The sequence below is a fragment of the Hesperophylax consimilis genome, chromosome 13 (assembly GCF_061612785.1).
Source record: "Hesperophylax consimilis isolate HC1 chromosome 13, BYU_Hcon_1.0, whole genome shotgun sequence".
Lineage (NCBI taxonomy): Eukaryota > Metazoa > Arthropoda > Insecta > Trichoptera > Limnephilidae > Hesperophylax > Hesperophylax consimilis.
The window spans coordinates 2,978,691-3,006,617 of record NC_142848.1 but is presented as its reverse complement, the minus strand read 5'-3'; the positions used below and the strand labels follow the sequence as shown (position 1 = coordinate 3,006,617).

General features: G+C 34.4%; 2 protein-coding genes across 4 annotated transcripts in view; one reads left to right on the top strand and one right to left on the bottom strand.

Moving 5' to 3' along the window:
* Positions 1–27,927, bottom strand: part of Ptp36E (protein tyrosine phosphatase 36E) — a 625,696-nt gene that overhangs the window by 317,197 nt on the left and 280,572 nt on the right. The gene's annotated exons all lie outside the window — the stretch shown is intronic.
* On the top strand, positions 49–27,171 carry LOC149418302 (esterase E4-like). 3 transcript variants are annotated; one of them, XM_089638728.1, is made up of 3 exons: positions 49–442; positions 10,577–11,934; positions 14,409–27,171. In XM_089638728.1, the coding sequence occupies exons 2-3, from the start codon at positions 10,658–10,660 to the stop codon at positions 14,599–14,601; spliced, it is 1,470 nt and encodes a 489-aa protein (XP_089494854.1). In that variant the 5' UTR covers positions 49–442; positions 10,577–10,657; the 3' UTR covers positions 14,602–27,171. The 3 variants fall into 3 exon arrangements, with proteins under 3 accessions (XP_089494854.1, XP_089494853.1, XP_089494855.1); XM_089638727.1 differs by having other exon boundaries at positions 49–687; XM_089638729.1 differs by having other exon boundaries at positions 68–197.

Genomic DNA, 27,927 nt, shown 5'->3' with positions numbered 1-27,927 from the left:
GCAATTAAACCGTGTACACAAATTCAACAACACCTGTACTGTACAAACTACCAACAGCCAGTAACTAATGTGCTGTGGTTGAGTACAATAATTGAGAAGGAATGTCATTAACGAGAAATCTTTTAGTGTGATATGGTGAACGCTTTGTTGAACAGTGGGGGGAACTGCGAATCAAATCGACAGTTTTAATATGAAAAGTAATGTGTTAAAAATGCGTGTATTTGAAAACAAAAGTTTTAAGCCTTTGTCAATGAGCTGAATTAAAGAGTTTTTGAGTTGTTGGAAATTATTGATATTCATTGTGAAATCTAGAGGTTGAAAACGCTAAATGAAATTAAAACAGTTAGTTAAATATCGGTGAAATAAAACATAACGACGTGTAATAAAACAGCGCAAAATAGTGTCGCGACAAACAATTGCGACGAACTGGTGGAAGCATAAAGTAATTAACTTTATTAACCAGTAAAAATGATTGCTTCATTTTCAAAGATAACATTGACGTGGTTGGTTTTGCAATTAGTGTTGGTTGACAAAGCATGGAGCGAAGAAATGACAGGGGGAACGGTTGTGCTAGTGAGCCAGGGTAAACTGATGGGATTAAAACTGAAATCTGTCCAGAAAACGCCCTATTACTCGTTCCAGGGTATTCCGTTTGCGGAGCCTCCAGTCGGGGAACTTAGATTCATGGTTGGTAGACAATTTTATATATTACTAGCTGACGTGTTTTCAGCTTTGCTGGGGATTATCCTCAGGAGATAGACATATACCACCGTGGACTTTTCTGGACGCCTGTTTAAGATATACAATTCCATCCTACATTATTTTGATGTATCTTATAAGGTTTAGCCAGCGTTAGCAATGTAAGCGCCGAAAAAATATTTTTTTACTTGATTACTAATCATCCACTTTTCTCTACTTTCTATAAATATAATTACACGTATTAAATACATTTTCTTGTGGAAGAAATTATGTAAAGGATAGTGAAAACTCTATTAAAATTCGTAGCGTAGTTTAGAAGAACTAAGCGCACAAACAGACAGACACGGATAGCGACTTTATTTTGTACTATTTAGATATTATAACCTCCTACCTGATTCGTATTATTTATCAGTTTTATCAGTAACTGGTCAACACTCCAGAATTTAAAGGGGTTGTTCCGAAGCTCAAATGTCATTATATAATTTTCTAATATTTAGTCTAAAACTTAATGTTTTTAGATTTCGTGTTATACTTTAACAGGCGTGTAAAAACTAACTACTAGTCCCTGCGTTTCGCGTTCCACTTTTCTTAACATAGATTATTCTAAATTACTAATGAAACACTGTAACTTTGTTCCGACGTTGTTTGGTAACTGTTGGTTAAAACAGTTGACATCTCTTCTGGTGAAGACATGTTGTACCGAAACCAATTGACATGTTGATATTAATTAAAGTAATGTAAGCGAAGTTACAGTTTTCAATTTAATATTATTCCGGTACAAAACATTTTATTTCCAAAAGGTTTTATTTGTAAGGTGACTATCTACCTTTGTAGTTTTACTTAATAAGAAACAGAGCCAAGATGAAGAGTGTTACAGTAATGGCCTCGTTAAATTAATGATACCAAGAAAAATAATTGATAAGTTTTATTCTAGAACACACATCACTGGTAACAAAAAACAACGACCCTCGAATTCCTTAATTATTTCATGGTTGTTATTGATCCGTTATTTAGAGAGAGAAGAGGAAGAAAATGGGCATGCAAGCCTATTTATAAACTAATTCATTCGAATGTATTGGTATATTTAATCACAATTATTGTCCTTAGGGGAGACATCTGTCGGATATTTCAATTACTCAATACAGATACAAGTGGCATTTTTCGTTGGTTTGATTCTTGGCTAAAGTCTGAACATGCTGCCAGGGCACGGAAGAATTTATTTTTTTACACATAAACAAAAAAATAATTTTTAAAAAATAACCATAATATAAGCAAAAATAATTTGAAAAATAAACATAATATAAATATGGACAAATTAATTTGAAAAACAATCATAAGATGAATATGAACAAAAAAGTTCTAAAATAAGAGAATCATAATATGAACAAGTTAATTCGATGTTCCTAGGTCATCCTTCAGGTAGGTTGCCAATTTTTCTCCTTCTTATGACTGCTAGCAAAAAATTTGATGGTCCAAGGTCATCCTTCAGGTAGGTTGCTAATTCTTCTCCTTTTTATGACTGCTAGCAAAAATTTGATGGTCCAAGGTCATCCTTCAGGTAGGTTGTTGATTTTTCTCTTGTTTATGACTGCAGGAACTTATTTATTCAGTCCGGGGGGTACATCGGGCGTCCCTGTAGCAATGCTTGAATCCCTTTCCATGGGTAATAAACATATTTTGCTGATAGGTCTCTTAAATGTTCCTTGTGCGGTTTTGAGGGTAACCACCCACACTTTCCCGTCAGCTCCAGGGTGAGTAGCTAGGATCCTGGCTAGTTTCCACATATTAGGCGGCAGGTTGTCCTCCTTTAGTATGACCATGTCGTCCCTTTCAACAGTCCTGAGGCCCTTGTCTTCCTTCCATTTGGTACGTCTTTGTAATTCTGCAAGATATTCCAGTTTCCACCTGCACCAAAATGTTTGAATCAGTGCATTTAATTTTTGATATTGATTCAATCGATTATATTGTATCTCCCGAACATCCTTCTCAGAGATAGAAGCTATCCCTCCGCCAATCAGGAAATGATTTGGAGTCAAAGGATTCAGGTCAGTCGGATCGTTGGACAGAGGAGTGAGCGGACGTGAATTTAAACAGCATTCTACCTGACACAATAAAGTATATAATTGTTCAAAGGTTAAACTTGAATTATCGGTTATTCTTTTTAAATGATATTTGGCGGATTTCACTGCTGCTTCCCAGAGTCCAGCGAAATTCGGTGACCGTGGTGGAATAAATCCCCACACTATTGACAAATCAGCTAAATATTTTTGAATCTTGTCATCAGATTTCTTTAACTTATCATACAATTCTCTCAGTTGATTATATGCTCCCTTAAAATTGGTCGCATTATCTGAATATATTTTAAAGGGTTTGCCCCTCCGCGCAATGAAACGTTTTAAACAATTTAAAAAGTTGTCAGTGGTGAGGTCTGTTACCAGTTCCAAATGCACAGCTTTCGTTGAGAAACAAACAAAAATGCATAAATAAGATTTCACCAATGGAGCCTTCCTGGTGATACCGCTTTTCATCATGATAGGACCTGCGTAATCAATCCCGGTAACCTCGAATGGCCTGCTAGGTGTTATTCTGTTTTCCGGCAAGTCACCCATGATAACTTGACTGGTTACTGGATTTTTTCTGAAACATACTATACATTTATGTAATATTTGCTTAACAGTGGTTTTTCCGGCAATCGGCCAGAACTGTAATCTCACTAGAGATAACAAAGTTTGTGTCCCTGCATGTAAATGTACATAATGAAGATGTCGAATAATTAATTCTGTTAACTTATTATTTTTTGGTAAAATTATTGGGTGTCGTTGCTGGTATGATAAATGTTTTGCCTTTGTTAGCCTGCCCCCGACACAAATTAATCCATTATTTATAAATGGATTAAGCGACAAAATAACGCTACGTTTATCCAGTGAACATTTATTACTCAAAGCCCTGAACTCATCCTTAAAATGGTAGCGTTGAATTATTGCTATTAGACGATGCAATGTATTGTCCAGCTCCGGCACGCTTAACCTCCCGGTTAATTTACAGTTTTTTGTGTTACAATTATTAAAGAAACGCAATATATATGCAGTTACTCTCTTTAGCTTGTTGAGAGAGGAAAATTTTGAAAAGATGTCCCACTCCGTGACATTAGTAGACACGCATACCGCCTTGGTTTTTATCTCTGGAGGATTTATACAGGAATTTTCTGGCTTCGGCCAGTGATCGGCCTCTCTTATTAGCCAATCCGGACCCTTCCACCAAATATCTGCTTGTAATAGTTTGTTTGCTGTAACTCCTCTTGATAAAATATCAGCGGCGTTTTCCTGCGATGAAACATGTCGCCAATGGGCGGGATCGCCGGCCTCTTGTATCTCGGCAACCCTGTTGGCCACAAAGGTATTCCATCTAGCTGGCTGTCCTCTTATCCAGCATAGTGCGATGGTAGAGTCACACCAGTAGTATGTATCCACCTCAACCATGTTGAGTGCTTCTTTGATGTTTTTTAATAATTTCGTTAACAGCACCGCACCACAAAGTTCCAATTTTGGCAGGGATATGTTTTTTAATGGCGCTATCCTGGACCTGGAAGATATTAACTGAGAGTGCATCTTACCCTCGGCGTTCCTGGATACTAGATACGCACAGGCTCCGTAGGCCTTTTCTGATGCGTCGCAAAAACCATGGATTTGTAGGCTGTTTTGACCCCACAAGATTCTTCTCTTTATTTTCAACAGGTTTATTTGAGATAAATTTTTCATGTAATTTTCCCAATCTTTTAATATTCCCTCGGGTATTTCTTCGTCCCAGGAAGTCTTAGATATCCATAATCTCTGCATAATTAGTTTTGCTACAACCGTTACTGGTCCTAGCAGTCCTAAAGGATCGAACGTTGAGGCGATACTTGACAATATCCGCCGTTTGCTTTGTACGGTACATACTGGTTTTTTCACTACATATGAAAAGTAATCAAACTCACTGTTCCAGATTAATCCTAGTATTTTTTCTTCTTGGGGTTCTTTAGATATCAATCCTTGCATATCTTGACCTGGTTCGGAAGATAATTCTGCCACGTTCGATCTCCATTTTCTTAGATTCATCCCTGCAGATTTTAGTAAACTGATTACCTGTTGTTTTAGAAGGTGGCACGATTCAACGTCATTTCCTCCCGTTAATAGGTTGTCCATGTAAAAGTCATTTTCAATGACATTGCTTGCTATAGGAAATGAAAGTCTATTTTCAATACCTATTTGCTTCAGGCATCTTGTCGCCAGGAAAGATGACGGTCCTAATCCATAAGTCACTGTCCTTAGCTTGTAATGCTTCAAATCCTCATCCTGTGAAAAGCGCCAAACAATTTTCTGTAGATTGCGGTCGCTTTCCTGCACGTTTATCTGACGGTACATTTTCTCTATGTCCGCAGTTATGACTACAGGATGTTTTCTGAAATGTAAAATTTGCATATTTAAATCCTTTTGTATGTTAGGTCCGACCATCAGAGCATCATTAAGGGAAATACCAGAAGATGTTTTTGCCGATCCATCGAACACCACGCGAACTTTAGTAGTGGTGCTTGACTCCTTCATCACCGCATGATGTGGTAAAAAATATGATCTCGCATCGCATTCGGATTTTCGGCACTCTTCCATATGACCCAATTGTAAATATTCTCTCATAAACATGCTATATTGACATTTCAATTCTTTATTGGTGGAAAATTTTCTTTCCAATGTATGAAACCTTTTTTCAGCCATTGACAAAGAACTCCCTAGTTGGTCTATACAAGGGCGGGTTGGTAAGGCTACCGTAAATCTGCCCTCCGTGTCTCTACTATGACACTCTGTAAAGTTGACTTCGCAAGCCTTTTCTTCAAAATTCTGAGGTTTCATGGCATCCACCTCTTCTAATTTCCAGAATCTTTCCATCTGGTTACCTATTTTATTAATGGCTAGATTACAATTAATTGATACTGGCCTTGTTTTAGTGATGATGTCGATCGCTCCGGAAACAATCCAACCGAGTTCAGTCCTTTGAATAGTTGGCCCGCCCTCCGTTAAGCGTATTCGATCATTATTCATTATTTCCCAAAAAACTTCCGCACCCAACAGGATGTCAATTGGAGACGTGACATTGAAATCCTTATCCGCTAGTTGCAAGCCAGATGGGATCTTCAACTCTTGTTTCCTGAAGGTCATTTGGGGTAGGTCGGTTGTTATAGCCTGCAATACTAAACAAGAAATTTTCTTATTATAATCACTATTCACTGCTAACATGTCAATTGTAACTCTTCGATTGATATGTGTGATGCGATTTTGTATTCCAGACACCGGCATATTTATTTTTTCTGTTTTTAATTTTAATTTTTTTGCAAAACTCTCTCTTATGAAATTCGATTGGGCGCCTGAATCCAATAATACCCTCGCTTTGTGTAAACGGTTGTCGCTACCTACGATATTCACGATCGCTGTAGATAATAAAATTATCTTTTCATTTTTATTTAACACCGTATGATTTGCCACTGATGTCGAGCTGTGTGCCTCTTCATTTGTGTTTTCACTATTTAATTCATTAACATGTATCAAAGTATTATGTTGATCACTTGCACAGATTTTACATTTGAATTTATTTTTGCAATCTTGTGTAAAATGTCCTACCCTCAAACATTTGAAACAGGCTCGGGCCTTTCTTAAAAATTCTAATCTTCCCTGGATATTTAATTTGAGAAATTTTTTACAATAATACACTGGATGATTTTCTTTACATAGGATGCATCCGTGTTTGGTTGCTATCAATGAGACAGACAAATCTTTCTTGCGATCATCACGTGTTGTAACATTCTTGTAGGTAGGCCTTTTTTCTTGCAAATTTGTGAACTCCAGTACCTCAACACGTTTGGTTAGACATGTAATAAATTCTTTCAAAGTTGGGAGTGCACCATCTATTGGCTGCTCTTCCCAAAATCTACGAGTTGATCCATCTAATTTATTAGATATTAAATATATCATAATCGCGTCCCAGGAATCAACATGTAATCCTAGATTTTTTAACGCTTCTAAATTTATATAAGCCTGATCAATAATATGCCTTAACGCGACTGGACATTCTTGTTTCATATCTTTTAACTGAAATAAAGATGCAACATGCCTATGAACTATTATTTTTTTATTCGCGTAACGTTCCTGCAGTATCTGCCACGCAGATTCGTAATTGTCGTGCGATATGGTCAAGGAGGCAATCAATTTAGCTGCGTCTTTTTTAAGGCACGATTGTAAATAAAAGAATTTTTGAGAATTGTTTAACATATTATTTTGATGAACCAATGCTTTAAAGGTCTCAGCGAATTTAGCATACTCAGTAATTTCACCATGAAATTCAATAAGTTTCAAAGTTGGTAATTTAATTTCACATTTTTCATGATTTACTGAATTCAATAAACCTTTTGCTAATGCAAGTACAGAGAAATATTGATTTTCAAAGGATTCACGTTGACTTACGTGTTCTGCCTCGTCATCCGAAAGTTCTTCGATTTGAGATTGAATTTTTTCAAAGTCATCTAACAATTTTTCGACCTTTTGATAACGTAATTCTAGTTCCGTTTTATCGAGTGTCTTTAAAATATCATTAAACCTTGTCAATTTCGCTTTCAAAACTCCACGCTTGTTGATTAACGGCTTTAACTTTTCCATCTTTAATGGCAAATAATAAACAATTTAACTTTTAACCTCAAACAACTGACAGTTTACGAATGAAAACACGGCGGTGTTAGTAAAAATGCTTCTCAGTGCCAGGGCTGACAACCTTTTAAATCAGAACTGATCAGAACGGAACAACCACTCACCACTGACAACCTTTTAAATCAGAAATTCGCTGAAATTATTTTGTAGCGAGATTTTACCCGGTAATTTTGAATATTCGCGTGAATTATTTTTAATTAAATAAATCCAATGACAAAACTCTTACAATTGAGATGCTCATTTAACAATAATCGTATCAATTTGCAATGTAGGTAGCTATTAAAATTTTATGCAACTGAAAAATCAGAAACAACAATAATTTTTTTTTAAATCTTTGTTGCATATTTAAATATTTCATTTGGGATAATTTGAAATAGGAAGGATTCGGGATTCGGTCACAGTTTTTATAGGATGGCGTTGGGATACTTATCTGATGATGATCTGCATCTTCTTGGTTTTTTGCTGGTTCATATTTCGGCTTTCTGGTGCACGATGCGGCTCGATTGGACCATATGTAACAGTATTGGCCTCGTTAAATTAATGATACCAAGAAATATAATTGATAAGTTTTATTCTTTAAAACACACATCACTGGTAACAAAACAACGACCCTCGAATTCCTTAATTATTTCATGGTTGTTATTGATCCGTTATTTAGAGAGAGAAGAGGAAGAAAATGGGCATGCAAGCCTATTTATAAACTAATTCATTCGAATGTATTGGTATATTTAATCACAATTATTGTCCTTAGGGGAGACATCTGTCGGATATTTCAATTACTCAATACAGATACAAGTGGCATTTTTCGTTGGTTTGATTCTTGGCTAAAGTCTGAACAAAGAGAAAAATAAATTATTTTGTCGTCATGGGGATTAATTTTTGGGTTATTATGCCGTATTGCGCATCCTCCTTTTTTAGCCAACGTTTCGGACGGCGTTACTGTCTCCGCCTCAAGGAAATATGTGTGTATTGTGGTGCGTAAATCTTCCTAGGGCCGGTATAATAATGAGTCAAATTAAAATGGTTTTCAGCGTTTAGTTTTGATGTAGCCATTAAGCACTGAATTCCAAGAACTATTAATATTAATGTTTTTTTTAAGTTTTTCCGTAATTAGGTATCCTCGATGCGTTTTTGGTATTCCAAGGATTTCAGGAACATCTGCCCTAATAATGAAGACTGTAATGTTTTTCGAAAAGATTAAAGGAAGCTCAACAAACCACAAAAACCCAAAACAATATCACAATAAGGAAGTTGAGTCCATTTTTTTTATTTTTTTTTATCAATGTTCGCATTCAAACTTAAATACTGTTTTTTTTTTTTTTTTTTTAAAGTTTGTTTTCATAGTTAAATTAATTCTCAAAGTTTAAATTTTATTAAGCCCGCCAAAACGAGCGGAATCCGAGCGGTAACAGGCGGGGTGTAGTGTGACGTCATTAGAACTGTGAAAACCACGTCGCTTAAGCATTATGTATGGAAAAAAATTTAATTCTTCAACAAGGAATTCCAGTAATTTTTTTACCAATGTTAACCGTCTATTATAATTGATGTTATTAAAAAAAAAAGAATATTGATTAAGATTTCATAGTTAAATTAATATTTTAAGTTAGAATATTTGCTTTTCACGCCCGATACGGTACTTGTACGGTATCGCCGTCGCTACTTGTTGACGTTCCCCGCGCGAATTCAGGACCACCGCGCAGAAAAGTAAAGACCAAAAGTAAAATAACGGTTTACAGCCCAGTTCACTGTGAGACTTTTCTGAGCGGCCGGCGGCCTGAAGTGTATCACATGCTTTGTGACATGTATAATAATAAAAACATCTAAGTTATGCAATAAACAACATATTATTATAAAGCACTATACGAATATGTATCTTTAGAAATCCATTTCATATAATAATAATAACAAATACGTACATATATTTGACAAACCCAAATAAACCTTTGGCCTATACACCTCTCTCATCTAAATCGACCATCTCTCATGTAATAGAAAGAGATGCACCATAGGTGTTCCGTTGTACGTACAAGTCACGACACATGTGACGACAGAATTCTTTCGACCAATCGTGGAGCGTATACAGTATATTGCTATTGAATGCTTTTTCAAGAACGTTTAACTAATTGTAAGAATAATAATATAGAAATATATTTATATATTTAGAATCGATATTTTTTGATCTACATGAACATATTTTTTATAAGTCAAAATATTTTTCACTCAACTTCCTTATTGGCCGTGAAAATCTCAAATCTTTTCTAATTGTTTCGTCGTATACAGAAGATTGTCCATCAATTGGGGTGAAGTGTGCGTAATTGTTTTAAGACTTACTGAAAAATTAAATAATTAAAACCATCTATAATATCGATATTCATAGAATATTACAGCATTCAGCGACAAAATATAACGATTTTTTATTGAAACAGCACACACTTTTATCGCATTTATGCGCGAAGGCTGAAAGGTTCTTATCTAATACTTAAATCGTAAAATGCTTTTATAATAACAAACCTTGTATTTTCTCCTACCTCAGCCTTAACCTGTTTATGCTCACGCACTCTCTTTGGCAGTATTCTGAGAGGAGGATCCCTCGTCTTTCCTTTCTTACTTTCCTTCCTCTCTCCTTTCTTCCTCGAGCAAATAACGTTTAAATATTAATTCGTTTTTTTCACCTGAGTACTGTTTACATCCCGTCATGTAAAAACGGTTTGTCGCCTTCACCGGATTGAGTCATCGCAAAATTTGTATACAGTATTTGATACGAGAGAATTCAACCATAAAATTTTATAAAAAAACCTTTTTATCATTAGTGAAAGTAGCTAACCGTAAAGCAAGCTTTTATGACAGTTTTCGTAATAATCCATATGATGGAAAAATGTAGGATGGCAGAAATTATAAATCTTGAATGGTTGTTATTTTTTGTGGCATTATCTAAAATGATGACTAAATTTGTAATATTTTGCTAGCTCAGTTTTTGTAAACATTTTACGCCTAAATTACACCATTACTGTAATAAATGGTCATTTACTTAGCAGATGAGCGGTAAACTGACATCGTAATAATGCTTGTCAAATGAAAAAAAATATGCAAGAACTAACCTTTTCAGAGGTATATACATATTTAAATATATGCTTTTCTTATTTCAGCCCCCTCAAACAATCACCAAATGGGATGGCACCTTCAATGCAACAAACAACGGAGTCAGATGTCCTCAAGAGGATCCTTTAATGGACAGGTTTCCCAGTGGAGACGAGGACTGTCTCATTCTCAATGTCTACACACCAATAATTCCTAAAGAATCCACAACGCCATCCACACTTCCTGTTATGTTCTGGATCCATGGTGGTGGTTTTGCATCAGGATCTTCCAGCACTATACTCTTTGGTCCCGACTTCTTCATGAACGAAGATGTCATCTTGGTCACAACAAACTACAGACTTGGAGCGCTTGGGTTCTTGAACACCGGGGATGAAGTAATATCTGGCAACATGGGACTCAAAGACATAGTCCTTGCTCTCAAATGGGTCCAAGATAACATCCACGTTTTCAACGGCGATAAAGACAAAGTCACTATATTTGGAAATAACGCAGGAGGAACAGCAGTTTCATTACTTATGCAGTCTTCTCTAGCCACTGGCTTATTTCATAAAGCAATCTGTCAAAGCGGAGTTTTTGAACTTCCCCAACTATTTTCAGATAATCCTAGAAAAAGGGCATTCAATCTAGGCAAGCTGTTGTACAAGAATTCAGATACCTCCGAAGAGTTGTTGAAGAATTTGAAAAAAGTAGAAGCAAGTGAAATAGTCAAAGCCACCCCGAAAACATTTGATAGCACTGAAGTGAGAGATGGTCAGAAAAGTATTCTACCGTTTGGACCATCAGTTGAAAATGTTACAAAAGATGACGAAGCCTTTCTAACAACATCGCCAGATAAATTCTACAGCACAACATCACTTAGCACAAACATACCGTTGATGATTGGATTCAATTCCCGAGAAGCAATTGTGTTTTTAAGAACTTTAATAAACGATCCAGAAATTTTAGAGAAATTAAACTACAACTTTCAGTTTTCTGTTCCTTTGAGAGGTTTGGAGTTTATTTTCAACTCTGACGAATACAAGTATGTTGCCGAGAAAATCAAGCGCTTTTACTTCCAAAATGGAGTAATCACTGACAAATCGATGAGCGAGTATGTGGATTATGTTTCAGATGGAATATTTTATCCGATTCATAAAATGTTGACACGCCACTTGAAAGCTTCTTTTGCCAATACATATTTCTACCGGTTCTCTTTCGACGGAAGTCTGAATTTTTTCAAAAAATCTACACTGAATGATAACAACAGTATCAAAGGAGCAACTAATGGCGATGAAATCTGTTATTTATTTAAATGTGAGAGACTAGAAGAGACTTACAAAGAACTTTTAGAAATTAAGGAAGAACCAGACGAGCTTCAAGTATCAAAGCAAATGGTGCATTTGTGGACAAATTTTGCCAAATTTGGGTGAGAAAAGTAATTTACATTAATTCGCTATTACTAATGTTTTACTCGGGCGTCTCTGGCTTCTTACACCATTCACTACTGTATACCACTATGTTACTGTGAAAAAACTACGTTACATCGAGTTTAATTCGGCTCCGTTTCTCATTCAGGTGCAAAGACATTGCGTTAAGAATTCCTCGGGCGTCCCCGATTTCTCCTACAATTCAAACCACTCCCTAAACACTCCTGGCACTAATAAGAACACTATTTTAAATTTTCAGCGATATCATTCGACTACTTTTCGAGTTTTGCGAGCAAAAACTTAAGCACGCTGAATTTTTATATATTAAGATTTATTTATTAGTTTCTATTCTTTTACATACAGTTTACATAATAAGGACTAGTTATACAACCACTATCTGTATCGGTTAGTAGAAGTATTTTATAAATATCTCACCAGGAGAACCTATGCTGAGGTGTTCGCATGTTTTAGGTAAAGTGTTATTACGCCGTAATAAATATAAAAAACATGCATCATCCTTGAGATTCTCTAGGATCATGTGGTTCTACCCATGGTGGCAGTATTGTATCCATATTAGGTTAGTAGCACTTACATCATAATATTGCATAGACACAATGTAGTAACAATTTAATTCAAATACACTTACTGATGTAATTAACCAAAAACATAGTATTAATTCCAATTAAATTGTGTTGTGTTTGGTTTTGGGTGAATAGGTTTTGGAAAAATTGTGTATCTTTAATTTTTATGCCTTCTATGATGTTTTTTTTCATTTTGTATACTGGTGAATTATCAGAAGGTTGTTTCAGATTAGGTGTAATGCAGTTATAAAGTTTAATGGAATAGTACTTAAAGGATCTTTGTCCGTGGGTATAGTGTTTTTTTTGGAATTTTAGGGGTTAGGTTTGTTAAAGACCTGCTTTTTATTGAGGACTGAGATTGTAAGGGAATACGTAGTTTGAACTTTTTTACTGAAATTAATTTTCATAGCTACTTGCATTCCATGTTATACTATTAGTAAAATAAGGTAATCGCTTTACCGTGCAATATCATGCATTATTTCATTCTGATGATTTATTTTTATTCTTAAGTCAATATTTCTGACATCGTTGTAGTGTGAGTAACGATAATTTTTATCATTGATAGACAAATCCTCCCATCTTCTGTCCTATCGTAAAGTAATCCGAAAATCGATCGCGGATCAGTTCGTTATTAATGATATAAATTATTAAAGAACCACTGAGGGTGGGTTGTTTCCTAAAATTTGAACAATTCATCAAATTTCAACGTTCATATTCGGGTTCCATGAAAGTCCTATTCAAGTTCAATTATTATATCATTATAGGCCAGTTACTTCACAGAACTGAAATAATAACAGAACCTAAAAAGAACTTTCACAGAACTTGAAAATTTTGCTTATATAAAAGAAAAAAACATAATAGTAACAAACCTCAATGAAAATAAACAGGAAATAAAAAAAAGTAACTGCCGCAACAGGGAATTGATCCACTGGGTCTCAATAGATCAATTTGGAGAGTGTAGTCCCGGTAAGACAAAAGAGCTTGGTTCAATTCCCAATTTTGAAATTTGAAGAATTGTTCAAATTTTCTGAAACAACCCGTCCAAAGTATCGCATGGTTGAAATATGTGGAAAATTGTATAAGCCGTGCTTAATGTCCACCCATTCATTCGCATTTACACCCAAATTACGATTTCCATTATCTCCGTGAGACAGTAGTTGGGACTTTTGAGTGATAAAAGTCTAAAATGTTATAGAAAAAATACCGATTATATTTTTCTATAAAACACTATTGAACTGTTAAATATTACGAAAAAATACTTATGGTGGAAAAGAGAAAATACCTTTTCAAAATTAAATAGATAAATATAGAATATGAACAACACCAGAAATGTATTCGTTCCATGTAGATAAGAATGAAAATCAATATCGCCGCTGATTTGGCATGCTCTGCCTTACACATCGATCTTACACATCGTGTATGATTTTTTAATTTAAATATAGCACCGGAGTAGAGTGTAGGAGTAGGATAAGAGTCCCGACTACTTCCGTCTGGATCCTGTGAGACTATGGCATTACCATTTGGAGTATCTTGTGAGGCTGGAGGTAGTGGAAAGGGGAAGGAGATGAGGAAGACGAAGGTGTGGGAGTACCTGGCTTTTCGAACACGAATAAATCCATTTCAATTCTGAATGGTGGCCTTACACCAGGATGATACTGAGAGTATCTTCCACTGAAACAGAACTGAATCAGATCTGGCGATCATTATTTTAAATTTAAGCAAAGAATAGTCACTTATTGTGCATAGCCAATAAAACCCACTTTTCTCATTAAATGCACAGCATTTAAAGTCAATTATGCCAACAAAACATGCCTAGAAGATGAGAGATGTTAACATAAAACTATTTGTAAGTCAAAGGATAAAGCTACAAGTATTTGATTGATTGTTTTCAGAAACCCAACACCCCACAAGGACGAAACCCTCCATAATTTAATATGGAAACCCGTTTCCCTGGGAGCCTACAACTTCCTGGATATTGACAAGGAGCTAATGATGGATGCCAATCCGGGATCAAGGAATGTGGACTTTTGGGACGGAATCTTCGCTCATTACTCAAAGGATTATTTGATTAAAACCGAGTTATAATGTTGTTGATCCCGCGGCGGTGATAAAATTTTTAGCGTTTGTAACTCAATTTGTTAAACTGTTTCGTAAAAGTAAAGCGGCCGGTTAAATTGGCGAATATTGTTAGTTAATTTGCTGTGGATAATGGGGTGACTCTTTGTCAAGAAATCTAGTCGATGAATAATTATACTTTGAATAATTCGCAAATAATCATGGGAATTTTCGCAAATGAGGGATACATTGTCATTGAATTTGATTTATTGAAGTCCTGTTAAAAACGTGATTGCAATCCATTTCCTAATAAAATATTAGTCATTTCATAATATATCAGAACACGTGTTCATGCCGGTGTCCCTCTCCTGAAAAATATAACGACGAAATGTTTCAATATTAGAATTTTACATGTTCCGACACCCTAATAACATTTTCGTGTTTTACCGACAGTTAGTTGGGAAATCTGACAATTCAATCATTAAAGGCATGTAGTACCGCTTTTAACAGGAATACGAATAATTTAACCAGATTTTTAATAAATGAGCAATAATTTATAACAGTAAGTTTTAAGTGCTAAAAATCATATGGAATACTTCATAATTATTAGTCTGATTCTGATCATCGTAGGTAATTATTTTTTTTTCAAAGAAAATAATCGCGAATAATTATAATCATTTCGAATTTGGCTATGACGTATTTATAGACAGCAGCTGTCACCGGGACCCCTTACAACGTTGGCCAGTGTGACGTCACAAGACGTTCTCAGCATGAACATCGTCCTTTTTGGCGGCATATTTTTTTTAAATAGTTATAGAAATTGTTTTCATCAATTTAAACCACATTAAGGACGGGTTGTTTCGGAGAATTTGAACAATTCATCAAATTTCTGTATCCACTTTCAAGCTCTGTGAAATACTTTTTAAGTTCTGTTTTTAGTTCGGTTCTGTCAAGCAACTAGCCTATAATGATATAATAACAGAACTTGAATAGGACTTTCACAGAACTTGAAAATGAACGATGAAATTTGATGAATTGTTCAAATTCTCCGAAACAACTCGTCCTAAGACGACGGGATGGTTCACGAATTAAGATAAACATGTTTTTAGTTTAACTTATAATTTTCAAGATTTTTAAATAAAATATTACAAGACATCCTTGAGTTTTGTATAGCAAACTTTTTATTAGCTTAAAAGTAAATATAGTATAAGGGATTTAAAATTGCTCCATACGAATCAGTTCTTGTGTACTTTACGTGTTTACTTTGGTGAAGTTGTGATATCTGCTAAAAACATTAATTTATTTATTTATTTACGGTACAAGTCCCTTTAAATAGAATAAAATATTTTTCATAAAAAAAAAACATTTCAAAACAATTATACAACCTATTAATTTGATTCAAATTAACTGAAATCAACAATCAGGCTATAGGAAACAAAATGTTAACTTATAGCTTTTAAAATAAAATAAAATGTCTTCTTGTAAGTTCTTTCGTTGCTATTAAAAATATCTCTATGTAACATTGATTACCTAAGCTGTGTTTGCGTGGTATAAGAGAGTTTATAAACAAATCGGTTTTGACCTTTTGACATACTTGTTGCAGTGAAATATATTTTTATTTCGTGTGATTCAATCCAATTCAAGAAAGGCATACAATACAATATAATATCGGAGAATCAATCCAATTCAAGAAAGGCATACAAATAGAATATAATATCGGTGAATCAATCCAATTCAAGAAAGGCATACAAATACAATATAATATCGGTGAATCAATCCAATATTGTATTTGCATGCCTTTCTTGAAAGAATTGATTTTTTTGTGGACAAAACTATTTATTCATATTGATATTGCGTATGTATAGGCGCAAACAAATAATTCGTCTTAATATTTTAAAGCATAACTTGCAAAAAGTGTATTTTCATAAAATAATTAAACTAGTAGCGTCAATGAAAGGACGTTACGTGCTACCTTAATGCTGGGATCACACGAAGACGATACAGAAGACAATACAATAGTGTCTTGTATACGTGAACAGCCTCGACCGGGCAGAACGGGACAGTGGGACAATACTACATTTTACCGTAGTTCAAACGCGGAACGCTTTCGAAACGGATTCACGACGCCCGCGTTACAAGCGAGTTCGCGAAAAATATTATCTTTCCATCGCTTTTATACCAAAGTGTATTGTGGTGTTCCATTTAAGCGACATTTTTAAGCATACGAGATCCGAGCGCCTAGAACCGAGATAAGTACGCGCGGAGCGACTGGCTATTTAATTTATTTTTATTTATTAATTAAATTAAATACATGTAAATAGCAAAAATTACAAGATAATAAAATTGCAATAACTGTATAAGTATATTAAAAATAAGTGCAAGTGTTATTATGAATTGTAGTTCGATATTAGTTCCTATCTAGGCAGATTGCCCGTTCTAGGAACTAAATTATATTGTTCTACTGTTTTGTCAAAACGCGTGTTGACAACGCGGCCGGGTATGGTGATGGGGGTAAGACACTATCCTGCTGAGATAGCTTGCCGGTTTATCTCTGCGACAATGTCTTGGTTCATTGTCCTTTGCTCTGAACTACTATTCAGACCAGGAAAATGGGTCCGGAGCTGGGACAGTATTTTATTGTCCTCGTGTGATGTCTGCATAATAATCTATCAATATTTTTTTGATGTTTAACTAACTATTGTACCTATTCTTATTTGACCTTATTTTTATTCGACATGTATTTTGTTTGTAAAAGCCCTAGATGAGTCCAATAAAATAAATAAAATGTTTATGTCAAAACTAAATGAGGTTAATATTTGAATGCTCGGCTCCCAGTTTACTGAATTTGAATATTTAAGATGCTAGTAAAAGTTTTATGTACGATTATGCGGTGAAGTAAATCTTTAAACAGATGTTTTATTGACCATTAAAACTTAGTCGGTAATCATCTATCATGTTAATGTCATCTAAAAATAATTTATAATAGTTTTATCCCTTTTCTTGTTTTAATTATATCTGTTATGCTCAGAATATCACGAAAAGAGTGGCAAATAGTACAAAAATGTATAATTATTTTTTTGGAATAACTTATTGAGTAAAACCTCAAAGTGTAATATTTAATTATTGAAGACAATATTAGCGATTCCCAAACAAAAAATCTGAAGCAGAAAAATCAGAAGAAGTTATGGTCACATCTAGGACTCGAACCCAGAACGCTTGCCTTGCCGGGGCACCGCTCTACCAACTGAGCTAATGGGATCCTATCTCCTTTGGTCATATTTAACTGTATCATACATCGAATAAGAACTACCAACATTGTTAATATTGTCTTCCATATTTAAATATTACAATTTAAGGTTTTACTTACTAAGTTATTCCAAAAAATAAATATTCATTCTACACTTGCAGAAAAGGCAATAGATGTCGTACATTAAAATAAAAATAAGATACGTTTATCTAAATACGCTGTCTAGATTGCATTTAGTTCGGGTTGAATCTTGCAATCATACATAAAGGTAGTTACCAATAAAAATGTGCGGTGAGAAAAATGAAGACAATGTTGGTAGTTAGTAAGATTTTCGTTTAAGAATCGCTAATATTGTCTTCAATAATGAAATAGTATCGATTATGATTTTACGCTATAAATATGTAAAAAATTCAGATACATTTAAAAAACACAGTTGATTTATTATTATCGCCTCTACCGAAGCCACGGAAGTATTTTATATATAAAAAAATCGGTTTTGCCATTATTACTCACATGTTTTTATTTATTGAAGGTGGGTAGTAAACTGTTACATCCCCAATCGGGAGAAAATTGTAAGGCAGCAGAATTTTAAAAAAGTTCGAAAACAAAATGAGTTAAACAAAGTACCTGGCAAGTCAGTCTACAAGGTAAAAAATGAAAATGGCTGATTTATCGAAATCCTGCTGAAAACGTGTGGCAATTCATTTCCCGATGAAACATGAGTCCATTCAGAATATATCGGAATACTTGTTCATGCAGGTGTCCTTTTCCTGATAAATATTATGATAAAATGCGACAATTTTAATATTTTTATTTCATAATACATTCGAGTTTTACTTATACTTTGCTACAAAATCTGTCAATGCATTCGTTAAATGCATGTTTTTACAGGAATACATATAATTTGACCAGATTTTAAATAAATTATCAATATTTTATATCAGTTTGTTTTATCTCTACAATTAAGTTGATTTAATTTTATTAAGATAAATCAATAAACAATAATTGACAAAACAATTGATGGGAGGTTCTTTTAACACTTTTTTTAAAAAGCAATATTGATAAAGCAAAACCATTTGAGAAAATAAAACTCTTGACAAAGTTGTTTAGCTTCAAACATCGAAGTGAAATTATTATGCACAGCTTTGTAATATTTGAAGGCACATATACAACCATCTACCCGGAGTCTCATCTACCCGGAACCAGAGGCTCTATGGTATGATGTGAAGCTTAAAAGAGTGGAGAGGGGAAACATATGGAGAAGGTATCTGGTAAATCCACCGCTCACGGATTAGGTGAGGTTAGGATACGTTAGGTTAGGTTAGGTAACTTGAGGTCTCGGTTTATATTAACTTGATGTTATTATTTCATGTAAATAATAATAAATTATTTCGGGATTTGAGGTTTTTATGGCCAAAAATATTTTAGTGATTTATTTTTGGGATTTTATGCCGTGTTACGCTACCTCCTTTTTTAGCCAAATTTTCGGACAGCATTATAGTGTTCGTCATCAGGGCAGATGTGTAACCTGATGATGGACATTGTGATGCTATCCGAAACGATGGCTAAAGAAGGATGTAGCGCAATACGACATAGTAACACATAAATAAATTATAATTTAAAAAAAAAAAAAATTGCAGTGGTTGACTCGTGAGTGGTGAATAATAATTGTAGTCGGCGGCTAGTGGTCGGTGAATTTTAATCGGTAAATTTTCCTAGAAACGATGGAGAAGGGGGTGGTTGATAAAACTAACTAAGAGTTTTGTTAGTTCGCCACGATTCATTATTACACCAGTTATTTTGCATAACGAACGACATTATCCAAAAAGTTGTGTATTGACAGTTTATCCGACACCTTTGAGGCCACGCTAAAATCAGCGGTTTTTATCTACCGACTGTCGGAATCATATTCTGGCCGTACTCGCAAATATCGCTAGCTAACCATGGATGACGGATTTTGTCAATATTTTAATAATAGTTTTATCTATCGGCTGCGGTTTGAAATCTAACACAATTTTAGCAAATAAATGGTTTTCGCTTAAAATATATTTGAAAACCGGAAAACATTTAACTGCGCGCCACTGGAATTAAGGACGGCTTGTTCAGTCCACGAAAATTCATCGCTTCACCACTGGTTAATCTTCCCACCATAACTAAGAAGTAGACTGTTTGGGTCTTTGTTTGATGTCGAGGTCAGAAAAAGGATTGACCTTTGGTTTGAGTTGACCTCGGACCAGCCCGGCTTTGAATGCCTAGGGAATAATAAGGGATCGTGTCAGGGGATTTGCCTTGTACGCTTTTCATGGAAAGGCTCTGACTCTGGAATCCACGTCACCTACGTTTCTACGATGTATACGTGAAGAAATGGGAATTGCGTGGGCTCCCGTGGGATATTGAAAGCTGTATTCACTCCTTGCCTTATTCACATTTGTACATCGTCTCATACACACTATTCTATTATTCAGACTCTTGACATGGCCTAAGTCCAGTATCTGAGTCACTCGATTGTGCCATGTCTTCCTCGGGCGTTCCCGACTTCTACTATTCACATTTGCTTCATATACTCGTAAATTCTCCTTACATTCCTTTCTTCGTTCATTAGCTCTATATGCCCCAACCATCTGAGCGTCCCTTTCTTAATCTAACTCATTACGCTTACATCAGCCTTGCATATTCCACATTTCTCACACGATCTTACATGGTTTTTCAGGGATCTCGTTAGTTTGAATGCCATTAGTTTTAATTAACAGGTCCTAGTTGTAAGTCACGAGGTATTTATAATTCTTACTTTATAAGTATACAGCTCGGTGGAGTTGTTCCGGGCTGCAGCCTGCAGGGTGATTAACGATTGCCCTGATAGTTACCAACCTCCGATATGAGAAAGCGTCAGAGCAAGATAATTGGAAACTTAAAAAAATCTTCAAAATCTCTTCATCATCTGGTATTTTAATTTCAAATACTACATACGCGCATTTTGATTTGTAGGGATGTTTTAAGCGCTTGGAAAATTCACTCAATTTTCACGTCCTAACACAATGTATGTTATTGTACCCTTTTTCGCGTTGATTGGCAGTTCATGTAAAAATTTCTGTATCTATAAGATTTTTGTTAATACAGCCCTGTACCAATAGTAGAAATTATAAATGACGTTGCAAGGTACAAAAATTTGCATTTACTTATAAATTACAGATTGAACAAAACTGTACGCAGAAGTCGCTTCTCACAAACACACAGATGTGATCATTGTATGCAGTTATGATATAACCAATAATAAAATGTTGACCTTGTAACAAACATATTAAATTTAATGCAGAATCTCATAGTCACCAATACGTCCTAGCGTTAAAAATATTATTATTATAATTTACTAATACGTTCCTAGGCTCTATCAAATTTTATCATTTACAAACAAATACAAAATAAAACATAGTTAAGTACCTGGCAGGTAACTTCAGAAAACACAGTTTATTATGAAGTCTACTACTTTGCACGCAGATGACACTATAGTAAAATCACTGGACAATACATGATTTTTCATTTGCTATTTCACCCTCCATTACTGTTAATATAACATTTATGAGGAAATTAGTCACAAAAGTCGGTTTATTTTTTTTAAAAGACTGGAGAATTTAAGAATCTTTAGAACGGGATATTTTCTATGAAACGATCTTAAAAGCTTACAGTTTCTTAGTTGTTTTCATGCAGACTAAGAAGGTAAAGACTGAATCTTTATGGGCATGACTGTCTAAAAAGGCGAGATTTAAGTTTAGCTCTGAATTTTTTCGAGGCTGTGATCATTCTTAAATCATGTGGCAGTCCATTCCAGGCTTGAAGCCCAGAGATTTCGGAACATTAAAAAGATAATCAGTTATATATAATAAAAAACTATCTATTTACCAAGAGTTTAGAAGTAGTTACTATACTACTAACGGACTTTCGTGATTTTAACTATTCCATCCACGATAGCTATAAGGAATAGAAAATTCCCTTGAGCCAAACCCTTTGTTCAGGAAACAGTATTTTGCATAGGTAGTAAAAAGATTTTGAATTTGAATTTCAAATGTATTTTACCTTCAGTTGACTATCAAAACCTTCGCGTAGTTTTTGAAATACAAATGTTCGAAATGAGTGAAAAAAGTTTACATATTGGTTTATTGATATTAGCAAGTAAAATAGACTTTGACATCACATATTTTTAAAGGAGTTATTATAATGACTAAAAGAAGTACTGAGATTTTTTTTTCATATTCACTTAGTTTTATTAGGTAGAAGCAGCCATTAGAAATGTGAAATGACATTCGTGGAAATATTTATTTTAAGAATAAAATACATTATACTTGTCCCTCATAGAAAACAATTAAAACTAAAATTTACATGCAATAGTAACTCATAATTTTAGGAATGATTTAAAATCTGTGTGGTTATAAATATTCAACATCAAAATATTAAAAATAACCTGAATTCTACCTATTTTTCGATTTATCAATAGTTACGGACGGTTTTCGGCTGGTTTTAAGATTAATTTTTGCTTTATTTATTATGACCTCCAAGAAAGATTTCTGCTAAAAAAGGCATTCAAAAATAATTTACTACATTTTATCTGCCCTATATTGCGCCTTTAAATTGTGTATAAGATATTTTACTTTCATCTGGAGTACCCCAAGGTTCCATTCTGGGCCCACTACTCTTCACTCTGTTCATAAATGATGTCGCTAAAATAATCGAATCATTTGGACTATGAACATTATGAATACATTAGCCCAATGAAACATTTTAATATTTGATTTGAAGTTTTCAACTCTTCATTAAGATATGGTCGTAAATAACATAAAAAAACATAATAGCCATATTAAGCAACCTTTGGACTCTGAATAAATTGTGTGCTTTCACGAGGGCAGTAGATACTGAAACTAATGATAAATATAGATAACTTTCTAAAATGATGTGAAAATCAGATACCTTTTCAAAAAACACTCAAAATCAATATATAATATCTAAATCACCTAAATAGGTTATCGAACCAGTGATGACTGATTCAGAAGTCAAGAAGCTTTCCGTTCTGCCGTGGAGCCTCTAAAGCCGCGTAGCGTCTAATGACCCAAGTATTCTTCCCTACGATATTACTAACACAACGCTTTTCAAAATGATCCACCCTATTTTATATTAAAATCTTTTGATACGTATTTTCGGAATACGATTTTTACCGTTTTCTCTGTGAACAGAGAAATACGTTGTTTTGTTAATATTTAGAAGATACATTAGACAATTTAGCATATTACTGAAGAATTTAATATCACATAAAAAAAACATTTTCTTTACTTACATCGTCCATTGGAATTTAATATTTTTTCCAAGAAAGTAATATTGTAAATGCCAAGTCTAAGAACATTTTCAAATAGCACATTTGGGGATCATGTTGTAATTTTTTGTTTAAATTCACAAAAAAATCTGTATCTTTAAAAATATTTGTTCGTATTCTGGATGAAATTACCAGCTGGAAATAAACGTACCATTATTTAATTTTATTTTATTAAGTAATTTTTTTCTTTCTTTATAGTACAGTTATTTTATCAATAGATGAATTTAAAGACTAAATTACCATAATACGGACATGTGTCTAGTGTGGTAGTCGAAAAGCATGTAAAAAACCTGTATCCAAATATAATTTTTATGAAAAAGAAAAAAAAAAAAGAAATATTTTTTTTGCTTTAACTGGGAAGTGAACCTACCTCCCTAGGTACTGGCTTTTAACTGCTGTGAACTTTTAAAATGGATTTTGAAACTTAAATAAAAATGGTTTGACTGAGGATTGAATCTTCTTCCCCAGGAAAAAAGACTAATTGGATAATACCGACCGATTTCATATGCTGTAATTTTTTAGAAAAATGCGTGTGTGTGTATTACAGCCAAAATGATATAATGCATCGTCATCGACAACGAATCTATATGCCGAGTTTCAGCTCGGTCGGATGTCGATGTGGGTTAATTAACATTTCCAACATTCATTCATTAATTTATTAATTCAATCTAGAAAGCAAAATCGTATTTCAAATAGATGAATTTAGTAAAAAGTTGTTGAAACTTACCAAATCTAAGTACCTAACCCATTTGGGGCCAGAAAGAAGGACTTGATTGTTTGTTAAAACTGACCAAATAAGTACCAAATCCAACAAACATACAAGCTGGAATAAAGATTCCACGCAGGTACACACAATGAAAGACTAAATAATATTTCCTGCTGGAATTCGTTTTATTCCTGCGAGGTTTAACCTAGTGATTCTTTCCAGGGGCATTACCATTGGTAACTTAGTTCTGCACCAGGAAAGAATCAATTGCTGGTGTTGGTGGCCTTGCGTGAAATTATCCGGGACATCCTCATTTATTATCAGATTCATATTCTAGCCAGAATATCTCGTATTGATAATACGGAATAAAGGAAAATACGCCATATCTACTAACATATAATGTAAGTGTCCCCGAAGGGGTATTCAGAGAGAAAACTATTATTGATTATATTTTATTTTATTTTGTAAGAACCAACAGTAATAATGTTTTATAACGTATAGTGAAATATGTTTAATTTTAAACCAATAAGATGTTTTCACAATTATTAGTGCTTTCACACAAATGAAAGATTGAAGTCCGTTAGTCTAAACATAAAGTTTGAGGCGCACAGTTTACACCCGCGCTATTCAAGCGGGTTCCATACAGAGCATTGGACCATCCCATCCCATATATATCGACGTTTATTATGCGACCGTATATCCTCTCCGCATACTTACGTTACCAATGAGGAAGTACAACAGAAATAATCTTTTGGGGATCAAGCGTCCCAGGAATCAACTGGCAGAGGATCAATATTCAGGTAACCATATTATCTTTGATTTCTCCGTTTTGCTCTTACCACTCTTAGATACTAGGGGGTGATACCACCCCTTGGTAACCACGGCCCTAGAGATGACCTAACTAATCAAACATAATAACTGTCACTTTATTGCGTCTATTTTTATCCAGGACCTTGGCTTTATCTTTGTTTTGAAACAGTCCATGGAATTTTACGTCAATGATGACGTCAAACGTCTTCCCCTCCGAATATCAATATATTGGTACCTACGTAGGTTCACGTAAATGTTACGCAATATAACCTCTTTATATAAATTGATTAAATAAATTATCGCTAATAACTCTTAAGGCGACCTCCGTAGTCGAGTTTCGTGGTTGCATGAAAAGGCTCTCACTGTGTTTGGTGATCAGTTCTGAATACCCATCTCCTTCCCCTCCCCACCACCTTCAGCTTTACAACTTACGCAAATCGGGGATGCCAGCGTCTCACTGGCTTCAGATGGTTGGGACTCTTTTGCGGTATTTAAATTTAAAAAAAGGCATATCGAATCTTAAAATTGTGAAGTATTTATAACCATGCTTAAGGGCGTTTATTTATAGACGAAAACAACAACTAACACTGTCATTGTTTGTTGTAATTTACAACGGAATGTTGTTCATCATTATAATGTTGACATTATAATTAACATCACGCCTTGTTGTTTAGAATAACAAGAACGTTGAAATAGAATCGGGTAAAACCATGTGAAATTATTTACGTCTCTTTGATGTAAAAAGGTCCATTCCTATTAAAAGCTCATATTTATTTTTTTTCTTTTACACATTCAATAATATTGCTCTTCAATTTACAAAAAAAGTTTATTTAGAAATAAGTTCTACGATTTGATTGTTATTACTCGTGGCTATTTTGCCTTCTCATTATCTTCTGATATCAAGCTGTGGTGAGGTCACGTGGAGATAGATTTATATTATTTCCATTTAAGTACTTAAAAAAAAATATATATTTTTATATCCAATCTTTTATTAAATTATTATAAGCAATAATTAGTCGCCTGAAATATCAATGAAAATTGAAAATATCTCCCGAGTAAAAATAAATGCCGCCGACGGGAATTGAACTCGAACCTTTTGACGTCCGGTGAGATGCTCTGGACCACTGAGCTACTTCGGCTTATTTCCAAAGACGGTGCGGCTTCAATTCCCGTCGGTGGCATTTATTTTTACTCGGAAGATATTTTCAGTTTTTATTGATATTTCACGCGACTAATTATTGCTTATAATAATTTGTTATCCTTTGTGCTATGCATAAAACCTTGTCTTATAAACATAAGTTTAAAATTAAAAAAATAACAATCTTTCATTGATTTCTGAGTAAAATATCAGAATTTATCAATGGTTGGTATTAATTCTCCTTTTAAGTTTCCCTCAAATACTGTTTTGTTTAAATTTGACTAAAGGTTTTTAAAGTAACGTGTTCCGAGGTTTTCTGTTTCCTAGATTATTAAATTGTTAACATGTATTTTTGTGTTCTTTAATAATAAATGAACTCGGTTTAAACATATCTAGGAGTGGCGAGCGGATTATATTTTTTTTGTTTATTTATCAAACTAGCTTTAGGATTATTAGAATTTTTATTAAATTCTAAATATTCGTTTTTATTACGGTCTTTATTTTGTATAGTATGTAACAGAGTTGACTTATTATTATCATTGAGTAAGTGATTTTTTTTATTCATGAGATGTTAAGCAAATTTTCACGGAATTTATTTATTTATGATCGAAAGTGTTTTATATATATTTTTGAGGATTGTGATTATCACCAATTTAAATAGATTGTTGGCTGGATGATTCTGTGATTCTCCAATCCGCAGAACCCAAGTTTGCGAGGTTACTCTCGGTGTCAAAAATCAGAATTCGAATATTTTAAATTAGTTTTTATTTTAAAAAACTCACGTTACAATACTTTTATGAACAAAACAGATCGCGTACGTTAGAGGGGATTTAGGGCTAAACCGGCGGCTGAGACCACTTTAGAGAGAATTAAATATTTGCCGCGCGAGTTTACAGTGATACCAGTCTCACGAAAATTTTGGTAAAAATAACGTTGTAATTATTTTCGGGAGATGTAAACTTCCTATAATTTACCCGACAATATCCTTTAATTCTAGATTTAAATCATGTGTTAAAGGACCGGCCAGTTTGTGCAACATTATATACAGCGTTGCATTCGTAACACTGGGGTTTATAAATACCGCTATTTGTTAGTTTGGGTACTTTGCTATTTAAGTATTTATCCACTGGAGCGATGTGTCATATATATAAACATACATTTAATTGAAACGATTTGTGTCATATATATCATTTAATTAAAAAATTCCTATATTATTAATATAATAAAATTAATATATTATTTTCTCTATATAATATAGTATTTAAAATAAAGATCTAATAAAGATCCAGTCTCCTTCAACGGAAGCAATCTTCCGAACAGGCCTACCATTGATATGCTTGGTGTAACTATAAGTGACCAGCTCAGGTACGGGGGCTCCATTGAAGCCAGAGTAAAGTTGTCCTCTCAGAAGCTGGGCGTACTGTACAGGGCCCGCAGATACTTTAATAGTACACAACTGCTGACCCTGTACAAATCGCAAGTGCGCCCTGCTGTCGAATTTGGCAGCCATCTCTGGTCCGGAGCCCCTAAATACCTGAAAAAAACCCTTGACTCTGTGCAAAAATGGGCGGTCCGTTTGATAGATTCTCCAATCTTAACAAACGGACTGCAATCTTTAGAGCTCAGGCGTCAGGTAGGTATGCTGTCCTTGTTCTATCGGTATTACAATGGAAGATGCTCTGAGGAACTAGCGTCATTGATCCCTTCGGCACCGGTGCGTAGTCGGGATACACGCCAAACGCGCGCCCAACATTTGTACACGGTTGACATTTGTCACATGAGAACGGGTCGCTTCTACGATTCGTTCTTAAGTTCAACAGCTCGGCTGTGGAACGAGCTGCCGGCCTCTGTGTTTCCTCCCTCCTACAACATGAGACTCTTCAAGACCCATGTTCACTCTTTCCTCTCCACAAAAAGACCCTCCACACAGCATCCCCAAAGATGACATAGGCCCTGAGGGAAATTATTTTCTTCAGGGCCTCCCGTGTGGAGTTAATATAAAAAAAATAATATATTTATATATATAAGTAAAGTATATAATATAGTATTCTCAATAGAATTTTGTTTCGAATTGCATTACATATTGCCGGGTAAAG